The following is a 25,470-nucleotide window of genomic DNA, read 5'->3' as shown; positions in this document are numbered from 1 at the left end:
CTGTGTTCAAAGCACTGTGAGGTCTGGTGGGGAAAGAATAAAATGAAATTCGCCTTCAAGATTTGAAGTTTATGAGGAAGAGGGACCAATGTATTATACAAAGGAGAAAACCCTGCCCTAGAGTGAGGAAGGGCGCTCAGATAAAGACATTTTACTAAAAGAGTGGACACTAGTTGCATTCTTCTCCTTAAGAATGTTCTCCATTACTTTCTCTTCTATAGCTAGCTCCATATCAAGTATTTGGCCTTAGATCATGAGATTGGGTCTAATATAAAACCTCTTTCTGAGACTTCTTTACTTTTCTGCCAGTTCCCTTTAATTTAGTGAATATAACTTGATAATGTTCCAATATTCAATAGTTACTACACTAATAAAACTTGTTAGAACATGTGTACTGTCTACATTTATTTGAACATGAGTAATAACAAGAACCAAGTAATTGGATTTTTTTTCCTCTGGCAGTGGCTATCTTCAATGGACATCAAAACTCTACTTTTTATGTTAAATCAAGTCTTAGTCCAGATGACCAGTTTTTAGTCAGTGGCTCAAGTGATGAGGCTGCCTACATCTGGAAGGTAAGTTGCCAGACTTCCTTCACAAATAGGAGGCAAAAGTATTCTTACAAATATTTCTTCTTAGATGAGTAAGTTTAATGTGAACTACTATTAACTTTTCCTGCAGTAGATGTTCAGTAAAAGTTAATTCTTGCTTCTTAACATAGCCAGATCTCACTCTGATTGTCAGAATATATCACACTTTTCATGGCCAGAGCTTTTCAGAAATTGATAATCCATGTACTCCAGCAGTTTCACAGATTATCAGGAAATTGAGAATTTAGAATACTGGAGATAACCTTAACTACTTTATTCTGCTTTCTGGAAAAACATGTTGGATTGCCTTTCTGTTCTGTGTTTTCAAACTCTTCTTTCAAAATACAGTATTTTAATTCCCAGGATCCTATGCCCAAATCAACCACAGAGCCTTGCACAAAACACTAAAAAATATTTGTATGGTAATTATATTCTTTATTTTCTACAAGTGGCCAATCTTAAGGTGACTAGGATAGATGTAGCCACTTGATCAGTTTTATATATACTTAATAGCATTATTTAAATTTTATTTTGCAAGTTCCCATTCCTGTTCACAAGTCTATTTTCTTTCTTTTTAAATAAACGTGATTCCTAAAGTGACTACTATAAGCTAAGAAGCTTAAATTTGTCCATTTGAGGTTCAGTAGAGAAAACTGAAATATTACACAACAAGCAGCACTTGCTGACCACTGAAAAATAGCTCTTTCTATGATTAATTATAGAAACATCTGGGAGTTCAGAGACAGAAGAACATTATGGCATGGTTTTCCAAGGCTAAAAATTAATTATCTTCTAGATTGCCATGTAATATCATAAATGTCCTTGACTTTGGTGGATTGAATGATCAGAGTTCACACATTTTGGATTTTTTTTTTTAATTAATTTATTTTAGAGAGAGTGAGCAGTGGGGAGGAACAGAGGGAGAGAGGCAAGCAGACCATGCTGATCTCAGAGCCCAATGCAGGGTCCAATCCCATGACCCTGAGATCATGACTTGAACCAAAGTCAAGAGTTGGACGCCTAACCAAGCCACTGAGGCACCTCACATTTTGGATTTTAGAGTCATGATGTCTAAAATTTGATAGATTCATAGGTTCAATGTTATCATATCCCTTCTCAGGAGGAAATTATATCATTCTTAGTCCTGCCAAGCTCTGAGAAGTCACATCTTTAATACTGGCTTAGGATGGAATAGAACCTGTCAAGTATGAAGCATAGTTCTTCAGCTTAATTTCATCTGGTCCAATGGACATACTAAAAATGATTTTTCTGTATACCTAGAAGTGAAAAAATGCAACTCTGCTTTAAGAGTTTTTAGTGATTTATATCCTAGGTGGTCACATGGTGGAGATGTTGTTTTATCCAAGATTCATTTGTTTTAACTGAAAATTTGCTTATAAAATATATACCTGAGACTCACATCCATAAGAGTTTGTACCTAATTTCTTGTCTATGAAATTTTATGACTTGAGTTTTAAACTTTAACAATATGTGTTACTAACACTAATGCTTTCTTCTTATATTTTAAATTTTGAGTTTCAAGTTTGGTCTTAATACTTCTTATTTTACCTGTTGTTTTCCTTTTCTCCTTCTCTCACTGTCTTATCTTCATTCCTTTTTTTTACTGCAGCTCCCAACTTAGCAGGAGGATTTTGTTACTACCAAAGTTTGTATCTTTTTAAGTTTTTAAATTCTTTTTTTAAAAAAATTACATACATTAAAAACATAATAAAAGATTGTGGAAGAAATACTTTTGCACTGATCGTTTTTAAAAATCATTTAAAATCAGTTTTTAAATTATATACACATAATTATGCATATAATTGTATATTATACTTATATGTGTTTGCATGTGTATATAGACAGTTTTATTGTCAGTTCTTGAAATTCTTCTCTTGCTATCTCTAGTACAAAGCCTTTTCTTTTGTTTTGTTTCAGGGAATGAGGCTTAAACATTGGTTTCTCTCTCTAAAGATGTTCAGTAAAGAGATTTGGTGGTTGTTACTAACCCATTTTCAGACATCCAGTCAGTGGCTATCACATACATGAGTGACCCAAATTCCTAGGCTGGGTCACATGTCAGTGCTGAATGATGTGGTTCAGACATGATGTTCTCCTGCCTGTCCACACATAACTCAGTGTGCAGGCTCTGATATTTGAGATCCTGGCAAGCTTACTGCTCCTAAAATTGAATTTGCCTAGTGAGGTGGCTCAATTTCTCTTTTCCATGATTTAAAAAAAGGGGTGGGGGTGTAGTTTAAAAATCATTCCATGCAAGCTGAGTATCACACTGTTAGGTTATCTTGTAGCTCTGCTATGTTTCCAAAAGGTCAGAATTCTCTCAAGTGCCGATTTTTCCTATGTTAAAAAGCCCACAGGCTCAGGAAAACAGAGTGATAGAAAGGAATTTCAGATCTTAAGACCTCAGAGAATGGTCTTTTAATTTTTACCAGTGCTCAGCAAAGGGGAGATGTAATATAGACTGATACTAAGGCCCAACACCTGAAAATACAAACAGTTAATATAGTTTTTTCTTTCTAATTTCTTACCCTTTGTCCCATCTCACCACCTCCCTCCCTTCCCTTGTTCATTTCTGTTGTAGCCACTAAATAGTATTGAAGTGGTTATAAATAAACTCATTTGGCACAGTCATTCTACCGCTGACTGGCGAAACATTGAGCCTGACACTTTAGGAAGTGTAAATGATCTCACAGCAGAAGTAAAGATGAGATTTGGTTTCTGACAGGGCAGAGTAAGGAGATTTTTTGAGGAAAGGTGCTGATCTTTTTTGCATGTTTAAGGATACAAAGTGTTTTATTAGATGCGTAACTTAGAGCCAGTTATTTCTAGCGATAACCTTCATAGTTCTAGGAGTTTTAACTTGGGGATTCTTCATGTCTTGAATTAAACTCTGTATAACGACCAGAATTTATAAGAGGGGACAGTTTTCTGTGTTTTGACCATCTCCAGAATGCATAGGTATAAATGTCTCTTGGACTTAATAGTTTCCTCTAACTACTTAAAAGTAGAGGGAGGTTTATAAAAAATGAAATCCTGCAATTATAGGAATGTTTTATTATAATGAAGTGACAATAAATAAAAACTTACTTGAATAAGAATGAAGGATTTTAAAGCACACTGAGTTTCGCTAGAGGAAATTCCTCTTTGAATTAGTCAATAAATACACTATACCATACTAGGATAGTCCTAAACTGTAAAAGCCCTTGTAACTACCATTCAAACAAACTTGCCAGACAGGAGTTCTCATTTCAGTCCACAATATGCCCATCTCTCCACTTTTTTTTATTGAGATAGAATTCACATAGTATAAAATTCATCATTTTAGTCACAGTTCAGTGATATTGAGTACAATCACAATATTGTGCAACCACCACCACTATCTCTCATTCCTAGACATTTTCATTATTCCAAAAAAGAAACACTGTATCCTTAAAGAGTCATTCTTCCTTCTCCCCTGCCCTCAGCCCCTGGCAACCACTAACCTATGTTCTGTCTATTTGCCTATTCTGGACATATCTATAAATGGAATCATACAATATGTGATCTTTTATGTCTGAACATCTTTTATTTCACTGAACATAATGTTTTCCAGATTTGTTGTGTCATTGCACGTGTCAGTACTTCATTTTTATGGCTGGATATCCATTGTATGGATAGACCACATTTTATTTATCCATTTATTAGTTGGTGGACATGTAAATTATTCCACTTTTTGGCTACTATGAACATTCATGTACAAGTTTTTGTTTGAACATATATTTTCAATTCTATTGTATGTATACTTAATAGAATTGCTACATCCTGGGGTGCCTAGGTGGCTCAGTTGATGGAGTGTCCAACCCTTGTTTTTGGTTCAGGTCATAATCTCTAGGTCATGGAATTGAGCTCTACAATGGGCTCCTCATTGGACAGGGAGTCTGCATGAAATTCATTCTGTCTCTGCCTCCGCCCCTTCCCCCACTCACATGCATGTGTACTGTCTCAGTCTCTCTCTGAAATGGATGAATAGATCTTTTAAAAAAAATTTTACCTGAGTCATATAGTAATAAATTCTGTATTTTAACTTTTTAAGGGACCCCTCCCCCACTTTAATGCTATGTAAAGTGCCTGGCTTAACAAATACTTTCATTGTCATTATTATTCCTTTTTTTTTTTTTTAAGATTTTATTTATTTATTCATGAGAGACAGAGAGAGAGAGAGAGAGAGAGAGAGAGAAAGGCAGAGACACAGGCAGAGGTAGAAGCAGGCTTCCTGCAAGGAGCTCGATGTGGGACTCGATTCTGGATCCCAGGATCACACCCTTCAGCTGAGGGCAGACACTCAACCTCTGAGCCACCCAGGCATCCCTGTCATTATTATTCCTACCTTATTATCAGTTTGTCAAAAAGTTTTTCCAAGGGGTCTTTTGTTTTTGTCTCCTAGATCCTATAGATAAATGCAAAAATGTGCATGTATTCTATTGGCAGATGTTTGGTTTTTCTTGAAATTAATTTTAATTCTTTGTGTACATGGTTAGGTTCCCTTAGATTTTGTAATGCCTAGAAAATTGAAGAAGAGGCAGTATCGTGAAATGACAAGCTAGAGGCCACAAGCAGAGTAAACCAATGGAATAGAATAATGTATTCCTACCAAGGAGGATCAGTCAAGAGGACATTAGGATTTTCACTCCCTTTTAATTTGCTGCTACCAGTCCTACTTGGGCCTTGGGTGAAGAGAAACTTAATGGGTTGGGGCCATCCCAAATGGAGGAGGGAGGAGAATTTCTGTGACTCCTGAAATAGTTAGAGACTATCTTGAAAGTCTTTTCCTAAAATATGCTACCTTGTGAGAGAATGAGTTCTTGTTCTCTGTGCCATTGTAGGAGGCAGAAAGTGAGATCCTTTTAGATAATACTCAGGAAAAAGCTTTTTCTGTTAAACTCTTATTAACCCAGCAAGGCAAATTAGACTCTACTCTTTCTCTTCTTTTGCTCTTTGAGTCATTACATGTGCCACTTAACCCAAGAGAGTAGTAATAATTGAGTTGGATGACCTTATGAATCAGCGTGTTGACTCCCTTCACTACAATTGAAGGAATCTATTTTCTTAGTCATTCTTAGAAATATTCTTTCCAGAGTTGCCTCCACTTTCTTCATACAGATGAGCAATGATTCAGAGCCTCAGGAAAACGAAAAGAGAATAATTCCTCTTTTTCAAACATGTGCTAATAATAGTTATGTGAGTTTATATCCCGTATTGTGCTGATTAATTCCCATGGCCTCTGAAAGGGATTGACAACTCTTATGAATGAGTCAACTGTCAAATGGATATCACTAGTGGCATCCAGTGAGGGGCGATATCTGATCCTGTCACGTGTGTAGTACTGCACAATATGACCCTTCTTGATTCATTAACATGTAGTGGTACTTAACTGAAAACTCACAATTTCTTTAAGCAAATTAGCCAAAATGCAATTTTAGAGGATTTTTTTTTTCCAAAAAAGATACCAAAGTGCCATGTAAAAGTATATAATTTATATTGCATCAGAACGAAGGGATATAACTTTAGGGACTTTGGTAAAAATCAGTGAGTCTTTTGCGTGAAAGACTGTCCTCTTGTTGAAGGAGAACTAGTAGTATGTCTGAGATGCCTCAGGGTTTAGTTAATGTAATGTTCCTGGAAGTAGCTGATTAGAGAAGATCTGAAAATATCTAGGGTATGTAAAAAAAAAAAAAAAAAAGACTCCAGTTGAAGTTCACACTACCTAGCCAGCTGAACCCTACCTATCCTTATAGAAAGTTTATTAGCGAAGAGGTGAAGAACAATGTCATTCTTGAATTTTTGACAAAATATATATAGCTAAGTAGTTTTGAATTGAAATAAGACCTGTCCTGGTATGTAAATTCATATTATTTGTTTATTTTTGCTAATTTCATTCTGTTATCTCAGATCAGTGACAGAAATGCTTTTATTACCCATTGGGACTCTTTCTGAGCTATAACTAGGCATATTTAGAGATTATTGGTAACAATCTTGAGGCTCTGTAAGACACAAATATGGAGAGATTCAAAGGCTTTATGTGGGAGACCTAATATTGCTCTGCTGACTTGTTTTTTCCTTTTTTGATGATATGCTAGGTCTCTACACCCTGGCATCCTCCTACTGTGCTCCAGGGTCACTCTCAAGAGGTCACGTCTGTGTGCTGGTGTCCATCAGACTTCACAAAGGTTTGTAAATAAATCTCTATAGTTGGTTTAAAAAGTAGATCACAGATTTGTAAATTTTCTCAAGGTTAGTCTGAGAGTTATGCAGACTTTTATGTTTAAATAGAGATGGAAAAATCTAGAGGCCATCCAATTATCTATCTCACCATTAGTCATATATATTCTACTTTACTAATAGAGAAACTTAACTAAGGAATAAGAATGAATTTCTTGATTTCCTACAGTAATTCCTTTCCTAAACATAGAATTAAGTTTTTAATGTAATTAAATTTCATCAGAAAATCTAAGGTAAAAAAAAATAAGATGGAAAAACTAGTTTTTTTAACTCTCTTCATATTACCAATGTGATATGTTAACGGTAACATCTTGACTGTTCTTCACAGTCCAGTTTAGTTTTCACCTGCCTAAACTGTACTTACTTACTGTGAAATCATAGTGTGTCAGGTTATCTATGCTACACTGTATAAGTAGCTCCAAAGTGTTTTAGGCATTTCTCACTTTAAAAAAATTTTTTAGCAATAATACTTCAAGACAAACAAAATACCTGAAATGTAGAAAGGGCAGAAACATAAACTTTGTGTACATGTAGAAATTTCATACAATAGTGACCCAACTTCCACTCACTTTCCCAGCTTCTACTAACTCTGGTCTTTGGGTTATTTTGGGTTTACAAGAAATATCACTTGTGTGGAAATATCCCCTTTCATTTATGACATTTTGAGGTTTTGGTCCCATCTGTTTTTTATCTTCTAGAAACTTCTTAAGGTCTGGTCTACTCATGGCATCCCTGCTAGCTTTCCAGTATTGCTCTGATTTCTTTTTATTTCTGTATCTGTATAACCATTTCTGTGGTCAGCCTCATGATTGACCTTTTTTTTTGTTTTTTTTAACTCATTGCTTTGATTACCAATAATTACATCCCAATGACTTTTTTTCTGAGATTCCATGTAACTTCCAGTGAAATATCTGCTTTTAGCATGGAGTTTTGTACTTATTTAGTTATTTATGTTCTCTTTTTTTCAACTATCCTAGATTGCCTTTATATGCACAGAAAAGACTCCTAGGTAATGGCTAGGTTATTTACCTATACTAATATAATGACTACTCATTTAAAAGGTTTTTTAAAATAATTTTATTCCTATCCTAGGGTTAGGAAGATAAAATATGGTTTAAAATCTAGCCTTTGAAATTGGAAAAATTTGGATTTCAGTTCTAGCTCTGCCACTTAATTGTGGTGACCTTGGGCAAATAATTGTATTCTTGTTTTATGGATGAGGTTATTTGAGTTCGGGGCTTTTTACATTGTGAGAATTAAACAATATAAAAAATGTCGATTGTCAGATGCACAGCAGGTGCTCTGGAAATAATAATTATTGTTAGTACACCATAGAGTAACTGAGGATTCCAGGCATTTCTTGTTGAGCAGTTAAATATGTGTGTCTTCTTTTGGCCTCCCAGTAAGGAAAGGAAAAAACTGCCAGTCTCTTGGGGGCCAAGACTTAAGAGAACGTGTGTTCTTTTTTTCTCTCTCTTCAGTGACTGAAATAGAGAAATTATATAAACAAATGCTGGGGAACAGCTCTGGTACCAGTGGCCATTTGCCACAAGCTCTTTAAGCTGGACTTTCTCTGCCATAAAAGGCTTGGGACCAAGATCGGGAATGGTCAGATATTTTTAAAGGGGCAAAGGTTATTTTTAACTTCTTTCAGCCTGGTGAACTTGTTGTTTTCCCAGATTGCTCTTTTACCTATCTGAAAAAGAATCTTAAGGAAATGGTTTCATTCTACTTGTCACAGCCTACTAGAGTCATGGACTAAGCCTGATCTTGGAAATGATCCCATTACTTCTGCACTAAGCCAGAACACGTAGAATTCAGAAGAAAGTGGTAGAAATTCAACGTTGATGACATACACTGGTTTATCATTTAAGAGAGAGTTTAAAAAGTATCATAATTTTATATTTCATAGTTATATAGAAGGTGATGAAGATGATGACTTGCCCAAGTTTTTGAGAGTAAAATGAACCTGGTTTTTAGGGCTTTTTAGGCTAAGGTCAGGTAAGAAACGACTGGTAGCAAAAGACATACCATCAGAATTATAAAGAAGCAAGAGAGTCCTTTGAAAATTTGGAGTGATTCCTGAAAGCAAGGGATGGAAATACATGATTTTTCAGATATCATTTTCTACATCCTGGTATATCAGACAGAGTCTTTAAGATCTACCTTTTACTTGGTTGTAAATCTTTGATTGAAACTTCTTAACTCCCTTCCTGATTCTCATTAGATTGCTACTTGCTCTGATGACAATACACTGAAAATCTGGCGCTTGAATAGAGGCTTAGAGGAGAAATCAGGAGGAGATAAACTCTCCATAGTGGGTTGGGCCTCTCAGAAGAAAAAAGAAGCGAGAGCTGACCTAGGTAAGGATCCCATGCATTTTTCTAAGTTGTTTATGGTTTGACTTGGCTTCATTCTACAAAACAGAAGGATAAGCTAAATTTGATCTTGTTTTGGTATATTTTTAAAGGAAAGCACCATCTTTTTCACATTCATTCTTTTTGATAAATATTTTCTGAACACAACTACTTTTAGCATCTACACGAGGTACTGGACTACAGTGGTGGATTTATTGTCAAGTATTTATTGAATATGTGCTAGGCATTGTTCTGAGTTGCTGGAGATTTAGCAAGAAACAAAAGAATCAAAAATCCTAAAGATGTAAACAAAGTTTACAGATTAGTATGAGAAGCAAAGAAACATGTTAAAGTAAGATAGGTACTATGTCAAGGAATAATAAGTACATAGGAAAAAAAGGAACACTGGAAAATAAGGTGCCCAGGGGAACTCAATATTTAGATGATATTTGAGTAAGGGAAGTGAAACAGTGACCCAGGTGGACATTTTGAAGAACATTTCAAGCAGACAGAAAGCAAGTACAGAAGCTCTGAAGGCTTGACATGAAGGCTAGAGCAAGCTAAGGAGAGGGAAGAGAATAGTAGTGCAAAATGAGGTTCTTATATGACTTGAGCTTTTATTCTAACAGACAAAAAGCTATTGCAGGGTTTTAAATAGAGGAGTATCATGATCTGACTTTTCTTAACTTGATCGTTTTTACTCCTGTGTTGAAAACAAATTGTAAAGGGATCAGTATAAAAGCTGGAAGCTAATTTTGAAGTTATTTGAAATAATCTAGGAAGCAGTGATGGTGATATGGACAGAGGGTAGCAAAAGATATGGTAATAAATCACCCAGGTTCTGGATATATTTATAAGGTAGTGTGGAATCAGATGTAGGATGTAAGGGAGAGCTACCAGGGATAACTTCAGAGTTTTAGGACCTGAAAAGCTAGAAGAATGGAATTGCCATTAACCAAGACAGGAATCACTGCAGAAGAAACAGGTTTGGGAGGGAATGCCAAAGTTCCTTTTGGATATATTGTTTGGTATGATTATTAGACATTCAAATGAAGATGTCAGAGAGGCAGTTAGATGTTTAATTCTGTAGTTCAGGGATGGAGCTATAACTTTGAGATTCACCATCATATAGGTGAAGGAAGTGATAGCTAAGAAAGGAGAAAAGGTATGGGATCTGAGCCTTGGACCACCCCAGTGTTTGGAGATTGGAGGAGTGAAGGAACAGACACAACCAGAGATAGAGAAAGACCGGGAGAGTATTGTATCCTGGAAGTTGAGTAAATAATGGAGAGGGGGATGAATTTGGTCAGATATTTTTAGCGTTCCATGTAAGACAAGGGCTAAAAATTGGTCTTTGGATTTGGCAGTGTGGGGATTATTTGATGACTTTAGTGAGAGCAGTTTTGGCAGACTATCAGTGTCTGATGGGTGTTCAGGATCAGAGAAGAGAACTCAGAGACTACATGTATAGAGGACTTTTTCAGGAAGTTTTGCTAGAAAGGAAAGGAGAGAAATGCGGTAGCTGAAGGAAGGAGCAGTGTTGAAGTTTTGTTTTAATAGGAATATAGCATTTTCTATGTGACTGGAAGGGTCCTATAAAGATGAGAAAACTTGATGCAGGGAAGTTTGCTGGAGCAGTATCCTCAAGTGTGAGAAGATGATAACAAATTCACATGTAGAAGGGTAGGTTTTTGCCAGGAGTGTGGAAAGTTAATCCATAGTAATTAGAGAAAAAGTAGAACATACAAGCACAGTGAAGGTAGGTGGATAGATGGGATAATCAGATCTGTAGAAGTTGATAGCTTCTGTTTTCTTAGGTAGGAATCAGGATCATCAACAGAAAATAAGGATGAGGGAGGAGGTGGTCGAGATCTGAGGAGAGATAAGAAAGTCTAACATAGTCCTGCAGAGAAAAGAAGAGTAAATGGACCAGGGAAATATGGTTGTCAGGCAGGGGGTCAACTTTAGGCTAGTGGCTATGAATTAAAAGTGAGCAGTCAGCATGGTTGTGTGTCTGCTGCCCAGGTACAGGTACACTGTAGGTGGGGAGTTGTATTTAGCCAGGCATGTTGTCTAAATCCACAAAGGGCCAAGGGAATTGAGTGTAGATATGAGAAGTTGGCTATTATGACTGATACAGGATTGAAACTGGGTGAGGAGAGAAGTGAGGATATAGTGGCACTGGGGAGACAGTGTCAAAGTGGGGAAGATGAATGAATTGAGAATCCCCTAGGGATGAAGGATTTTTGTAATTGGAATTTGGAATTGCTCACAAAAGTGAGCTGGAAAATAGATGGTGATTGAAATTGAGAAAATGGAGGATTTACAGGTTGGTAGTAATAAGGTCAAGGAATAAGGGGCTTGAGTGGGTGGAAGGACAGGCTGTGTAGAAGGCCACGAGAATGAGCAAGCAAGGTATTAGAAAGATCATGTATGTGGATTTTGTAATAACCATGAACTGACAGAGACAGTGTTGAAGGGTGGGAGAGTGCCTCAAGAGCAAAAATCTTCCAAGCACTGAGCCAGCCAGCCAGAAGCGTTTCTGATATTATCAATAAATATATATTAATAAGCTGGAAATTCAAGCTTAACAGCTCACTTTATGTTAGCCATCAAGACCTAAGGTAATGGGGAGTTGAAGATAAGTCTGCATATATGCTCATTTTTTCCAATGACTTACTTGCTTAGTCTCTTACAAGTTGTTATAACCAGATAGAACTGGACTCCAGAGGGGTCCTTTGTTCTAAGTCTACTTCAATAAAGACTTTGATGCCTTTATTTTTGGTTTTTGTTTTTTCTCTTTTAAAAAAATTCTTTTTTATTAGCATCATAGTTTAACAAGTCAACTAGTTCTACAGCAGTGAATAAGATAAATAGCAGTCCCCAGAGGCTCTGTCCCACAGTTCCCCTTTTTCAGGGATAGCCTTGTCAAATCTTTCAGCTGATTCTTTGATACATATGTCTATATCTCTAAGTAATATTTGTGCATTTCCATTTCTTTGTTGCAGTTCTCAACATTATCTGTTGACTTCTTAACTTTGTGAGATAAGGATTTAGCTCTCTGTGTCCTCACTACTACCAAACCTCTGTATACTCCATATTCCCGTATCTTCCCAATACAGCATTACAGTTTTGGTTTGATCAAGATTTAGGTTTTTTTTTTTTTTTTTTTTTTTTTCTATTCAGAATGGAGTTACACAGTAAACTGCTGTTACTTTTTACTTCCTCTACTTTTTTTTTCTTTTTTTTTTTTTTAGCCTTGTGAAGATCTATTCACATACCACAAGTTCACCCATTAAAGTATACAGTGCAGTGTACTTTAGGATATTCAGTGTTAGGCAGTCATCAACACAATCTAATTCTAGAATTTTTCAACATCTAAAATGAGGGTTCTAATTTCTCTATATCCTTATCAGTGCTTCTTATTGTTTATCTTCTTAAGGATAGCCCTCCTAGTGAATATGAAGCGGTATCCCATTGTGGTTTAGATTTGAATTTCCCAATTTTAGTATATGTGCCGCCAAAGTGAGCACTAGATTTGAATTTCCCTAATGGCTAATGATGTTGAGCCCTTTTTCATGTGCTTATTTGCCATTTGTATATTTTCTTTGGAGAAATGCTTCTCCACATCCTTTGCCCTTCTTTTTAATTGAGCTATTTGTCTTTTTAATGTTGAGTTTTAAGTGTTCTTTATATACTCGCTGTAAGTCCCTTGTCATAAGATTTGAAAATATTTTCTCTTATTCTGTAGGTTGTCTTTTTACTTGCTTAATGATGTCATTTGACTCAGTTTTTCTAATTTGCTGAAATCCAATTTATCTGTTTTTTCCTTTGTCATTTGCGCTTTTAATGTTCTATCTAATAAACCATTGCTTAACACAAGGTCACAAAGATTTACTCCTCTGTTTTATTCTAGGAGGTTTTTAGTTTTAAGGCTGTCTGGTCCATTTTGTTTATTTTTGTCTATGATGTGAGGTAAGGATCCAAATTCACTATGGATATCTAGCTTTCTCAGTATCATTTTTAAAAGAGACTATTCTTTACTCCATTAAATTGTTTTCATGCCCTTGCCAAAAATCAATTGACCATAAATGCAAGGGTTGATTTCTAGATTCTCATTTCTGTTCCATAGATGTATACATCTATCCTTATCCTGTTACCACATTGACTTGATTCCTGTAGCTCTGTAGTAGGTTTGGAAATTGGAAAGTCTGAGTCCCCCAGTTTTCTTCTTTTTTAAGATTATTTTGATTTTGACTATTCTTGGTCTCTTATATTTCCATACAGATTTAAAAACCAGCTTGTTAATTTCTGCAAAATTGTCCCCTGGGATTCTGATAGGGATTGCATCGAGTCTATAGATCAGTTTGGGAAATATTGCCATCTTAATGATGCATTAAGTCTTGTGGTTCATGAACGTGGATATCTATTTGCTGCTTTTGTCTTTATATTTACTTATCTCTCACTAATTTTGGAAAAGGAAAAAGAAAAGAATCCTATGAGGAAAAAGCCATTAGTGTTCCCACCACTCACAAAAAGTTTTAATTAACATTTATTTTAAGTTACTTTTTGAGATTTTCCTCCTTTTTCACAGAGAGATTCTTTCTTTTTTTTTTTTTTCCGCAGAGAGATTCCTAACAGAGTTGTGTTATACTGTAAATACATTTGGATTTCTTGGGGATGTTTTCACTGAACATGATGTCTTAAGAACTTTCTATGTTACCTTTCAGCAAAATAATTAAAGTAGTCCAGTAGTAAATATTCCATAGTTTATCCAACTATTCTCTTATAATTGGAAACATTTTGTTTCCAATGCTTTGTGAATTTTTTTTCTGAATTTAGGGTTCCTCCATCCCGTTAAAATAGATTCCCAGAGGTGGCATTTCTATTTTAATTGGAGTAACATTCTAAGAGTATTAATGAAAAGTGAGTTGCTTAACTAAGTATTTTTAGTGTGCTACTAATTATTGTTAGTTTTGGAAGCCAGGTCACAAAAAAAGTTACACATGCTGACCATGTTTGAACCCAAATAATAGCAACAACAACATTTAGCCAGTATTGAGTATTGGCACAATCATTCTAAGGACCTATGTGGATTATCTTCTTTAGTTCCCCAAACAACCAAAACTGAAGCTCAAAGAAGTTAAACTTGCCTAAGATCACACAGCCTTGAAGCTGTAGTAGAACCAGAGTTCAAACACTTGCAGTCTGGGTTTTTAGATCACATTCTTAGAAGCACTTTACAGTACTGTCTCCCTTAGAACCCAACACCGGAAGGCATAGTTCAAGACCCAACGTAGATTTCTCCGTTTCTGGGTGCTGCTAGAGTTACTCTGAAGACCTCTATAGACCAACCCCATGTGTGAATGCCAAAGGCTGGCACATCGGCTATTCAACCCGTTATAACCCACCTTCCAGAAACAGATTGACTGCTGCTAATCACATTGCCATTTTGAAAATTATGGTCCTCTGTTTTCCCAGCTTTTTTAAGCCTTAATTGCTACCCAACCCTTCATTGCTGTCCTGAGCTTCATGTCTTCTCTTCTGGCCTTTTTAAAAACACACCAGCCATAAGGCTTTAAATCCAAGGCATAGCCCCCTTTCCCTATGCCCTACTTTTCCCAGTCAGCACCTGCTCTATCACTTACTATTATTTCACTATTTCAGCCAGCAATCTCAGCACTGTCAAGGTGAATGGTTGGTTCTTAACCCCAGCTGTACATTATAACCAGTGGTGAAGCTTTTTAAAAGTTTCTGCGTCCGCAGAGGTTTGTTCAGTAGGTCTGGGATGGGGGCCAAGTACTTGTATTTTTATAAAACTCAAGTAATTCTGGTTTGTAGCCAGGATTGAGAACTTCTGGTCTAGGCATTATTGACTGACAAAGATGATTGTCCTTATCTTAAAGAGAAGGAAACCTTACCTGTTCTATCTCATGTGCTGGCTGTAGTCTTACCAGTCACAGAATACTTAGAGTCTGTTTTTTGATGCCTGGAACCTCACCATCATCCCTCTCAGCAGTAATGACATTTAACAAAAAATTGTTTAATAATTCCTTGATGGGTACTACAGGGGCACTAGACCTAAAAATGAGTAAATCATCATTACCTGCCCACTAGGTGCTCACAGTCTAGTCCAAGAGGCAGATACAAAAGCTTTGGTACATTTATAAGCATTATTCCTAGCTGTATAAACAAAAGGAACCTACTTCCTGTGGGAGAGCAGGAAAGAAGTTTGTGAATTCTTCACAATGAAAGAAGCTTGTGGATTCTTCACAATGAAGTTAACGATGTCATCGGAGCCTGATACATGAGAATTTTTGCCTGGCCAAGAAAGGGCAGGCTTGGCAAGAAAGTCACATGAACAAAAACAGAAATGTGACAGTGTGCAGCTTTTTCAGGAAGCAGTGAGTAGTCTCCGGTAACAGGATCCTAAAGTAGCAGAGTACATGATATGACTGAAAAGGTAGAGTGAGGCCAGATGGCAAACCCTTATACAGAGAGACGCTCCAAAGTGACTGATATTGGTAAGCTATCTGTAATTCCTCAAAGGAACTGACTTTCAGGAAGCTTTTAGGACAGTAATGTAGTCTACGCTACCGTGTCATCTGATCTCATGCAATGCTTAGGGTCAGTGGAGATTCAGTAGATGATGTGCTGGAGGGCATGTTGTATTAAATCAATGGATCAATATAGTGGTATACTGTATAGCTGTTAAAAAGAATGCAGGGCATCTAATGTACTTGTAGAGATACAGAGAAAAAGATAACACTTTTAAGAGAAAAGAGTAAATGGCAGAATGTGTTTGTGGTGTATGTGTGTAATAATCCATTGGGTTTTTAAGGTATGATATACTTTTGTGTATGCTATTAGGCATATAGAATATTGTGGGATGCACAAGAACACAAGTAAAACGAGAAGATTCGAAAGAGGACTTTTTACTTTTCACCTTATTCCCCTCTGTAACTGTTTGAATTTTTTTACCATGAACTATTATTATCTTAATCTAGTTACTGTTTTTTTTTTTTTAAGTTTTAAATTTGGCCCAGAGTTTTATTACTCTTCAAAGTTAACAAAATCTTCTCTTTGAACCCCCATGATCCACTCCTTCCTTCACTTTAACATCCTAAAGGAAAAATGCCCTAGCTTTCCACCACATCAGATCTCTTGCTGACCTTTAATAAACACTTCAGATGTCTGCCACTCAAGTATCAGAAACTTAGATATCTGCTTGGCCCAGTTCCAGCTGTCCCTGACCCAGCTTTTCCTTCTTCCCTAATCCTGCCTTAGAACCTGCATGTTCTAAGACCCATACTATTTTAGGGCTTTCTGCTTTAACCGTACCCTTCAGGCCACTTTAACGGAACTGATTACTATAGGATAGGGGCTGTGCAGTGACTGTTGACCTGCACTGAGTGAAACAATGGGAAAGTTTCTGTCTTCTGAAATAATAACTAATCAAGTTCTAGAACATGAGTACAAGAACTATGATCAGGTGCTCAGCGACAGGTCCCTGTCACTAACTTCCTTAGGGTTTTCCACGAATGATCTTTGTTGAAGGAGTGGTATCACTTTGGCCATTTCTAATCATATGGTTGACCGGAAATTTTAGGCAAAAATCCATTTGTAGAATTTCTCTGTCTCGGGATCCCTGGGTGGCGCAGCGGTTTGGCGCCTGCCTTTGGCCCAGGGAGTGATCCTGGAGACCCGGGATCGAATCCCACGTCGGGCTCCCGGTGCATGGAGCCTGCTTCTCCCTCTGCCTGTGTCTCTGCCTCTCTCTCCCTCTCTCTGTGACTATCATAAATAAATAAAAATTAAAAAAAAAAAAAAAAAAAGAATTTCTCTGTCTCAAGGCAAAGCTGCTTGATTAGTGAAAAGCACAGGATAGAACATACAGGGTGACTAAATGCCTGAAATTAGTGCTTGTTAATCTGTATTCTAGCTAAAAGAAGAGATTGTATTTTTATGTCAGCTCATCCTAAATTCAATTGCATATAAATGCAATTCAATAATTAAACTGAATTAAATATCAGAGTTATAATTCAAAGAGTTTGTGACTTAGAAATAAACTGATGGCCTTTCCTTGTTATTGGAGACAGGAACACTATTTCAGAAATCTAAAAAGCTCAGAAGGAAAGTAAGAAAATACAGAGTTGTCTTTGGTGGGGCCCAAGGGGAAAGAAGCATGAAGTTAATATGAATTTGCCTCAGGTACTTGCCATTGCTTATAAATAAGAAACAGGACACATAGAGAAGAGTTCTATCCACTGATTTGCTTTACTGAGAGCAAGCAGTTAGTTTCTGAAATGTTCTTTGGTATCCTTTGGCTTGTGGAAGATGGCCATTTGTAAATTAAGGTGGAAAACCAAGTGAGGCCTAATAACCTTAACAAGTAATTTATTTCTTGTGGAGGTGAAAAGCTCTCCATTTATCAGATGGGAAACTGAAGCAGAGGAGGTAGAGAGTTGTGTTCAAGTCAATAGTAAGTGATTGTGCCAAATTTTAGACCATACACTTCTGTTTGGGAGCCACTGTGCAGTGCCTCTCTGCCCTAGCATTACTCAAAAGTATTATCAGGAATCCTAATGACAACTTTGCTTATGAAAACAAAATATATTAATAACCTTGAATGTCTTACTGTTACCTAAGAATACTTGTTAGCTATTAAAAATGACAATATAAGTCTATATTAATGTGAGAAATGTTCATGATCTACTTGAAGCATGTTACTAAATAGTATACAAATTATGGTCTTATTTTCATATAGAAAAAAATTAAGGTGTATAATGTATGTATTACATGCACAAGTATAGAAAAATGCTAAAAGTGATTTACCGCGATACTTTGAAATTTTTCTTTTAATTTTTCTGTATTTTCTAGATTTTTGTAAGTATGTTTTACAACAGTAGTTGGGAGCTGTTAGGAAAGGGGAAGGAAAATGCTGCAAGGGTGTGGTAAGAATCCAGTGATTTGTGTAATCTACTCACTGGGAAATCCATCCCTATATGAGTAAGTTAGCTCTAATTTTCCTTGAGAATTCAGGAATTTTCTATGACTTTCACTTCTGATTTTTGTGACCCTCTGTTTTGTTTTGTTTTTTTCCCCAGTAACAGTGACAAATAGCCAGAGTACTCCTGCCAAAGCCCCCAGAGTAAAGAGTAGTCCATCCATTTCCTCCCCATCATCAGCAGCTTGTGCTCCAAGCTGTGCAGGAGACCTCCCTCTTCCTTCAAATACTCCCACATTCTCTATTAAAACCCCTCCTGCCAAATCTCGGTCTCCCATCAGCAGAAGAGGCTCTGTTTCCTCTGTCTCTCCAAAACCACCCTCATCTTTCAAGATGTCCATTAGAAACTGGATGACCCGAACACCATCCTCGTCACCACCCATCACTCCACCGGCTTCTGAGACCAAGATCACATCTCCAAGAAAAGCCCTTATTCCTGTGAGTCTGAAATCATCCCAAGCAGTGGCTTGCTCAGAGTCTAGAAATCGAGTAAAGAGGAGGCTAGACTCAAGTTGTCTGGAGAGTGTGAAACAGAAGTGTGTGAAGAGTTGCAACTGTGTGACTGAGCTTGATGACCCAGTTGAAAAGCTACATTTGGATTTGTGCTGCCTTGCTGGTAACCAGGAAGACCTTGGTAAGGACTCTCTAGTTCCTACCAAACCAAGCAAGATTGAAGGAGCTAGTATGAGTATTTCAGAGCCTCCTTCTCCTGCCAGTCCTTATGCTTCAGAAAGCTGTGGAACACTACCTCTTCCTTTGGGATCTTGTGGAGAAGGGTCTGAGGTGGTAGGCAAAGAGAATAGCTCCCCAGAGAATAAAAACTGGTTATTGGCCATGGCAGCCAAACGGAAGGCTGAGAATTCATCTCCACGAAGTCCATCCTCCCAGACCCCCAATTCCAGGAGACAGAGCGGAAAGACTTCTCCAGGTCCGGTAAGTCAGCTGTAGTGGGAAGATATGTTTCGTAACTAGAAAGGGGCCAGAGAGAAGATACATGCCCTAACTTGAAGAGGTCAGGCACAAGTCCCTTCTCAGAAGTCAGGATGCGGGATCCCTGGGTGGCGCAGCGGTTTGGCGCCTGCCTTTGGCCCAGGGCGTGATCCTGGAGACTCCGGATCGAGTCCCACATTGGGCTCCCGGTGCATGGAGCCTGCTTCTCCCTCTGCCTGTGTCTCTGCCTCTCTCTCTCTCTCTCTCTGTGTGTGTGACTATCATAAATTAAAAAAATAAAAAATAAAAAGAAGTCAGGATGCTTTCTTTCCTTCTTTCTTTTTTTTTTCTTTTTTTCTTTTTTAATAAACATATTTATATACCTAGGGTTGCCAGATTTAGCACATAAAAATTCAGGACAAATATTGCATGGGACATATTTCTACTAAAAATTCCTTATACTAAAAAGTTATTTGTTTGAAATTCAAATGTATCTGGGTGTTGCTGTGTTTTATTATCTAGCAACCCTATTTGCTCCCATTAAAATGCCTTCTGTCAAGGTCCAGGGGTGCCTAGGTGTCTCAGTCCATGAGGCTTCTGACTCTTGATTTCAGCTCAGTCATGATCTCAGGGTTGTGAGATCGAGCCCAGGTCAGGCTCCAAGCTTGGTGGGGAGTCTGCTCCTCTTCCTCTGCCCCTCCCCACTTGCCCTGGTGCGTCCTCTCACTTTCTGTCTCTCTCTCTCTCTCTCTCAATCTCTCTCTCTGAAATAAATACATCTTTTTAAAAAATTCCTTTTGTTACGGTCCATACCCCTCAGCCTTGTTGCCTAATTCCTCATGGCCTTCATCATCCTCTAGTATATCAATTCAATGATATCTTCCTCTTTGTTTAACATTATTCCCTCCCCACCCCACCCCTGCCTTTCTTTTTATTTTCCCCACCAACCCTCAGCCCCTGGCAACAACTTTTTATAGATTCCCTCCCCTTTTTATAGATAAAGCTGACATTCATGGGCAAGTTGCCAACATCCATAAATAGATTTCCAGTTTGTAATTATAGTTTATGATTATTTAAAATATAGTGAAACTTATATACTTACAAAGCAATTTAAATGCAGAATCCTTCCAGATTTTTATGATTTTCCCCAGGCTTTCTTTTACAATCATCTTACACCAATATTTTTGGCAATTCACTTATATCTGTACTTTTTAAACATTCAGCTTGGTCTCACTTAACTTTTTTGGACTCCTTTCGTTGACCGGCATAATATTTAAGTTAATTTCAAAAACATGTTTTGCTGGCAAAAATAGGTTTGTGAACTTTAGAAAGCAAGTGACTCATTATTAAGTGGTGGAGGGGGAAGTAGCTGTGAGCATTGGGTGAGTATGGGCACCCGTCAAAAGAAGTAGAAAGCTTCAGGTAATCAGTTTGCAAGCTAAGGTGAGATGGGTTAAGGAAGGTTCTGCTGTGCTTCATAGTAGCTCTTGCTCTGTGTTAAAGAGAAGGTGGTAGAATGATTAAAATCCAATCCAAGAATCTAAAAGGCAGAAGGTGGATAACATCAGGCCAGTTCTAGTTTAATAAGTGTTCATATCCCCCTCCTACTATCATGAAGCCATGAATTATCCCATAATTGTAGGGAAAATAAATTAGAAATATTTTAAGGATTACTTTGAACACAAACTCCCAACCAAGACCTTACTACAGAACATGAAAAAAAGAAAAGAAAAGAAAACCCAAATATAAGGAGTCTTTCTTTTCTTCTCTCAAAATTATCACTGTATCTGTTTTTGCCCCTAACCAAAATTCTTATTTTTTTTTTGTAGAGGAATGAGTCTCAGCTGTGTGTTAGCAGAAGAATAACTTCAATGAATAATTGTTTTCACTAATGTGTAAATTTTAAAGGCTTTTAAAAATAAGTGTGCTGGCCTCATATATTTCTGGTTTTATAATTTCAGTCTTTGAAGCTAAAGTTTCTTTAAAAGAATTTTCTTATGTGCATGATGATAGTAGATTTCTTCAGAAAAGAGTAACAGCTGCCATTTGAATCGCTATCCTATTTGTAAATTTGGAGTGGTGATTTACTCCTTTACTCCCTTATTTCAAAGAGGAGGATTATTATAACCTTTGATTCCTCGTAGGAGGTTTAACTTTATCTTAGAAAATCTCTGAAGTCTACACTTTCTTTTTCTAGGTCACTATTACTCCCAGCTCCATGAGGAAAATCTGTACATACTTCCATAGAAAATCCCAAGATGACTACTGCAGTCCTGAACAGTCAACAGAATTATAGATCTAATCTGAGTGAGTTAACTGAACTTTGGCCCATTAAAACAAGACAAAAAATGCAACAGAGTGATTCTATAACTCTGATGTTTAAGAAAGTTACCGTTTTTTCATTTTCAGAGAAAATCCATTCAACTCTGAAGTTTACCTACTCTGGTTCTTCTACCATAGCTTATATGCAGCTTCCTGGGGATGAATGCTGTGTTTAAATTCCATAAAGTAAGTTTGTCACTCTGTAACTTTTTGAACAAGTAGTCTTCACTTTTTAAACTATGCCTCTTCCCTACAATAATGACATCCCAGCTCATAGAGGCAAAAAGCAAGACTTGTCTCTTGCTATTCTGAGACTGTAGGTGCACAGTGGAAAGTATCTGCTGGTCATGGCAGGGGGCCTGTCTGTGAAGGCCAATTGCTGAAGAAGTCTTCTGCTGAGGAGCCCTAAATCTGTGCTGCCTCAAACAAATATAGTTTCATTTAAAGTTTATATAATCTTTTCACTACACTTTTGGATTTTATTTTGTTTTGTTTTTTTAGCGTATGTAAAAATGTGACCAGATAAGTACATTTATCTTGATTCAGTGTTCAGTGTTAAAAATACAGTCTCTTAAGTTAAAATCATCTTTATTTTAAGAGCAGTTGATCAATGTCAACCCCTTTGGAGAAACTAGGAGAACAACACTAGAAACCTTTACTTGTCTTTTTTCCCCAAAATATATCTCCCATTTGAGAATTAAGGTTCTTCTCTTTTTACTAAGCAATTTATTATGGTACCAACCCAACATCATGTTCTATAAGAGGTTACAATTTTTGCCATTTACTAGACAAAGATACTCATAAAATCAGTAGTCAGACATTAAAGTTGGGGTTTGAATTCAACTTGAATTCAGTTCTCTAGGGGCTACAACTTTTTAAGAATATAAGTCATCAGATTTTAAGAAAAAAATAATGATATCTTATTGATACTTTTATAAAAGAACATAACTCTGAACTAAAAATCCAGAACCCAAAAAACAATTCTTGACTTTAATTTGATTTTTTTGGATTCTCTTCATATACATGAAAAATAACCCACTAGCATAGCCCTGAGCTGAAAAGTCATGGAAATTTCTCTAAATATCTAATATAGAAGGTGTTTAGATTGATTCTAAGTTAATAATGTGTAAAATGTCTTGAACATCTTCTCTTTAATCACCAGTTACATATCAATCATCTTGAAATGAACTGTTGTTTTTTATTTTTCCCCTTTATAACCTCATAGACACAGCTTCATGTACCTTCTATGTACTGTGTCTTTGGGAGGGAATCCCCTAGTGATCATGAAACTTGATTTATTTTATCCATATCCCTGAGGAATATGTAGATTTTATTCATATTTTTGTCATAATTTAAAAATCTGTTTTTAATGACAAATTTTAATTCCTTTGATTACTGTAAGTTAAGCTTGTACCAACCAGAACTATGTGTGTGGATTAAAAATGGATTCTCTATGGTTTTATCCAAGGAGAAAAATAAATAAAGAGAAACCACAAAATTGTTGTTTTTGAAACAAAGCACTCTATAGCATTAACTGAATATTTAGAAACTCTACTTATAATTAGTGTTTGATTTTTTTTTTTTTTTAATGATAGGCTGTGGAAAGATGTTATTTAATGACCATATCTTCTAATAATGCTACCTATCTTTTTGCTTTGAAAGCCAATGAGGGGAGAAAAAAGGATAACTAAAGTAGATCAGTATATTCTTTGTATCCTTGAACATCTAACAGCTCTACTGAGTAAAATTGGGGTAAATGTGGCTGACAGAAACTGTGTTGAGAGTTTACCGGCTGTAACATGTCCCACTTGGAAAACTGGTACCTCAAATGGGTGCCAAAGGTCAAATGTAATGAGATAATAATTATCCCTGCCTCTGTCAGTGTCAGACTTTGAGCTGATCCTGAATAATAAAGCTTTTTACCTTATCTGATATCCTTTTCTGAGCTTTTTGCATTAACCTAGAAAGCAATTGACACTAAAGAACTATAGTAGTAATCAAGAATCCTTTCTACTTGCTCAGTGAATAAAATTTGTTTATTCCCAAGGATATGATCGGTTCAGGCTGAAAGAGGTTTTAATAAAATACGTCTTGCTTGGTCAGACCTTGAGTGTTTAAGATGGCTTGCATTACTTGATGAAGTAGGGTGGAGTGATGTAGTTCTTTTTCTAAACAAGTATTTCCAGCCCAAGCTTTTCCATTTGAATACACTCCAAGCATTATTGCTACAGTGCTGTATTAGAGTTTCCTTTGGCTGTTTCAACACAGGCCCTTAATTTACTTTTGTGAGGGTTGACTAATTAGTCCTTTAAAATGTTTCCTTTAATCTGGGTACACATCTAACTGATGATAAATCAAAACCATCTGTAGCTACCCCTGTCAGACTGACAGAGGGAGAGTTCAGCTTACCACCCCATCTCCAGCCCTAAGAGCCTAAAACTTCACTAAGACTTTTGGAACACCCGTATAAGAATCATTTTTAAAAATCTCAACTGTGCAATATGGACGTCTGGAGATAACTTTTTAAAGTTTGTGTGTGTGTGTGTGTGTGTGTTGCTTTACCCCCCAGCTTCAAATTAGCCTATGGCCATGACCTTGTATAGGTCATATATCAGGTCAACACATGCTTTTTGAGACCTATCATAGCAGATTAAACTGCTGCTCTCAGGTCTGTTTTTCTGCTTTTCCTAGTCCCAGGAGGGTCTGGACTTCCTTTCATACTGCTCTGAGTCTCATAGAATCCTTTCCACAACTAGGCAGTGTGCACAGCATTTTAAAGATGTGCATTAGAAGAGAGACTGAGGATGTTGTGCTGGAGAAACTGAGCTATTGTCCTTCTTATGGCAATTACAGAGCTGACTTGGGGGCCCAGTGAGCTCTTGCTCATCAAGTCTCACTACTTCTCAACAGGTCTTCATAGGAGATCCTTTGGCTGCCCAGGTCTGGATAATGCCACATCATGAAATAACCAGTCACTCATTAAATTCTTGGGAATTATGGAAAAGCCTATGCATTAGCTCTTTAGGTACTGGTTGAAAGTTACAGGGAGGCCAGACATAACATTACATTGGACATGAGGTACGTCTACTGCTTTATGAGATCTGATGCTAGGAGTACAAGTGCAAATTGTTATAAGGGACGCGTTTTTTCTGTCTAAAGTGGTAGAAAAACCTGTTTTACTTCTGAGCTATGTTTGAGTACCTGCTAAAAAAGCACAGTGGTCGTTAGGAAACAGTGTAGGGTAAAGTCAGCCTTTTCAAAAAATCACCTGAGCATATTAAGCAGCTTGTTCAGATCAGTAGGCTCACAGCAAGCACATAGTACACAAATAAGAAGTATTATATTATTAAAGAACAGGCTTGTTCCATCCCCAAAGCTTATCCCTCCCATTTCCCGGCTAAACCAAGAAAGAGGACTTCAAGGATATATAACCAGGTTCTTTATTTTGAATTTCAAAGGTTTAGTATTCCATTTATACTTCATTTCTCTTTAATTTCCTTAACTTGCCATATGCCCCTTCCTGTTTTGACATTCTAAATAATTTGCATTCAAGTCATTTTGTGGACTATGAATAGCACATTTCAAAATACCTTTGATTAGAAGGTTTTCGATTCAGTCAACATTTTATTCATCACCTGGGTGCCAGGCCCTGTGTGAAGCACCTGGTCTGCAGAGTTCTTCTCTTTATTTTTCCGTTGTCAAAGGAGTCACTTTATCTGTGGCACTTTAGTGGGTAAAGTCAGCATTTAAGAGAAACAGGCAAAGATCAGATTTTCAAGTCCTTTGAGTGAAGTTGTTTGTGAGCAGCTATTAATGTAGCAAGTGCTGTCTAGATGCAATGCAGACTCTTCCCTCCAAGAACTTCATTCAACAACTGCCTAGGGCACCCGAACTTTTCAAAGTAAAATGCTTTTCTCATGCATGTTTTTATTATTTTCTTTATGAATTATTCTATTGTGTATAATAGTTAAGAACATGATCTCTA

The 25,470-nt window shown here is 36.9% G+C and overlaps 1 protein-coding gene across 1 annotated transcript in view; it reads left to right on the top strand.

The window, feature by feature from the left end:
• DTL (denticleless E3 ubiquitin protein ligase homolog) overlaps positions 1 to 23,417 on the top strand; it is a 43,477-nt gene extending 20,060 nt beyond the window's left edge. The window contains exons 11-16 of the mRNA XM_025982326.2: positions 463 to 575; positions 6,728 to 6,817; positions 9,097 to 9,232; positions 18,334 to 19,166; positions 21,361 to 21,470; positions 21,573 to 23,417. Coding sequence (XP_025838111.1) covers positions 463 to 575; positions 6,728 to 6,817; positions 9,097 to 9,232; positions 18,334 to 19,166; positions 21,361 to 21,459 — 1,271 coding nt within the window. The 3' untranslated portion in view covers positions 21,460 to 21,470; positions 21,573 to 23,417. The remainder of the gene's footprint in view (positions 1 to 462; positions 576 to 6,727; positions 6,818 to 9,096; positions 9,233 to 18,333; positions 19,167 to 21,360; positions 21,471 to 21,572) is intronic.
• Positions 23,418 to 25,470: the final 2,053 nt, after the last annotated feature.

Source organism: Vulpes vulpes, chromosome 13, assembly GCF_048418805.1.
Source record: "Vulpes vulpes isolate BD-2025 chromosome 13, VulVul3, whole genome shotgun sequence".
NCBI lineage: Eukaryota > Metazoa > Chordata > Mammalia > Carnivora > Canidae > Vulpes > Vulpes vulpes.
This window is presented reverse-complemented; position numbering and strand designations above follow the sequence as displayed.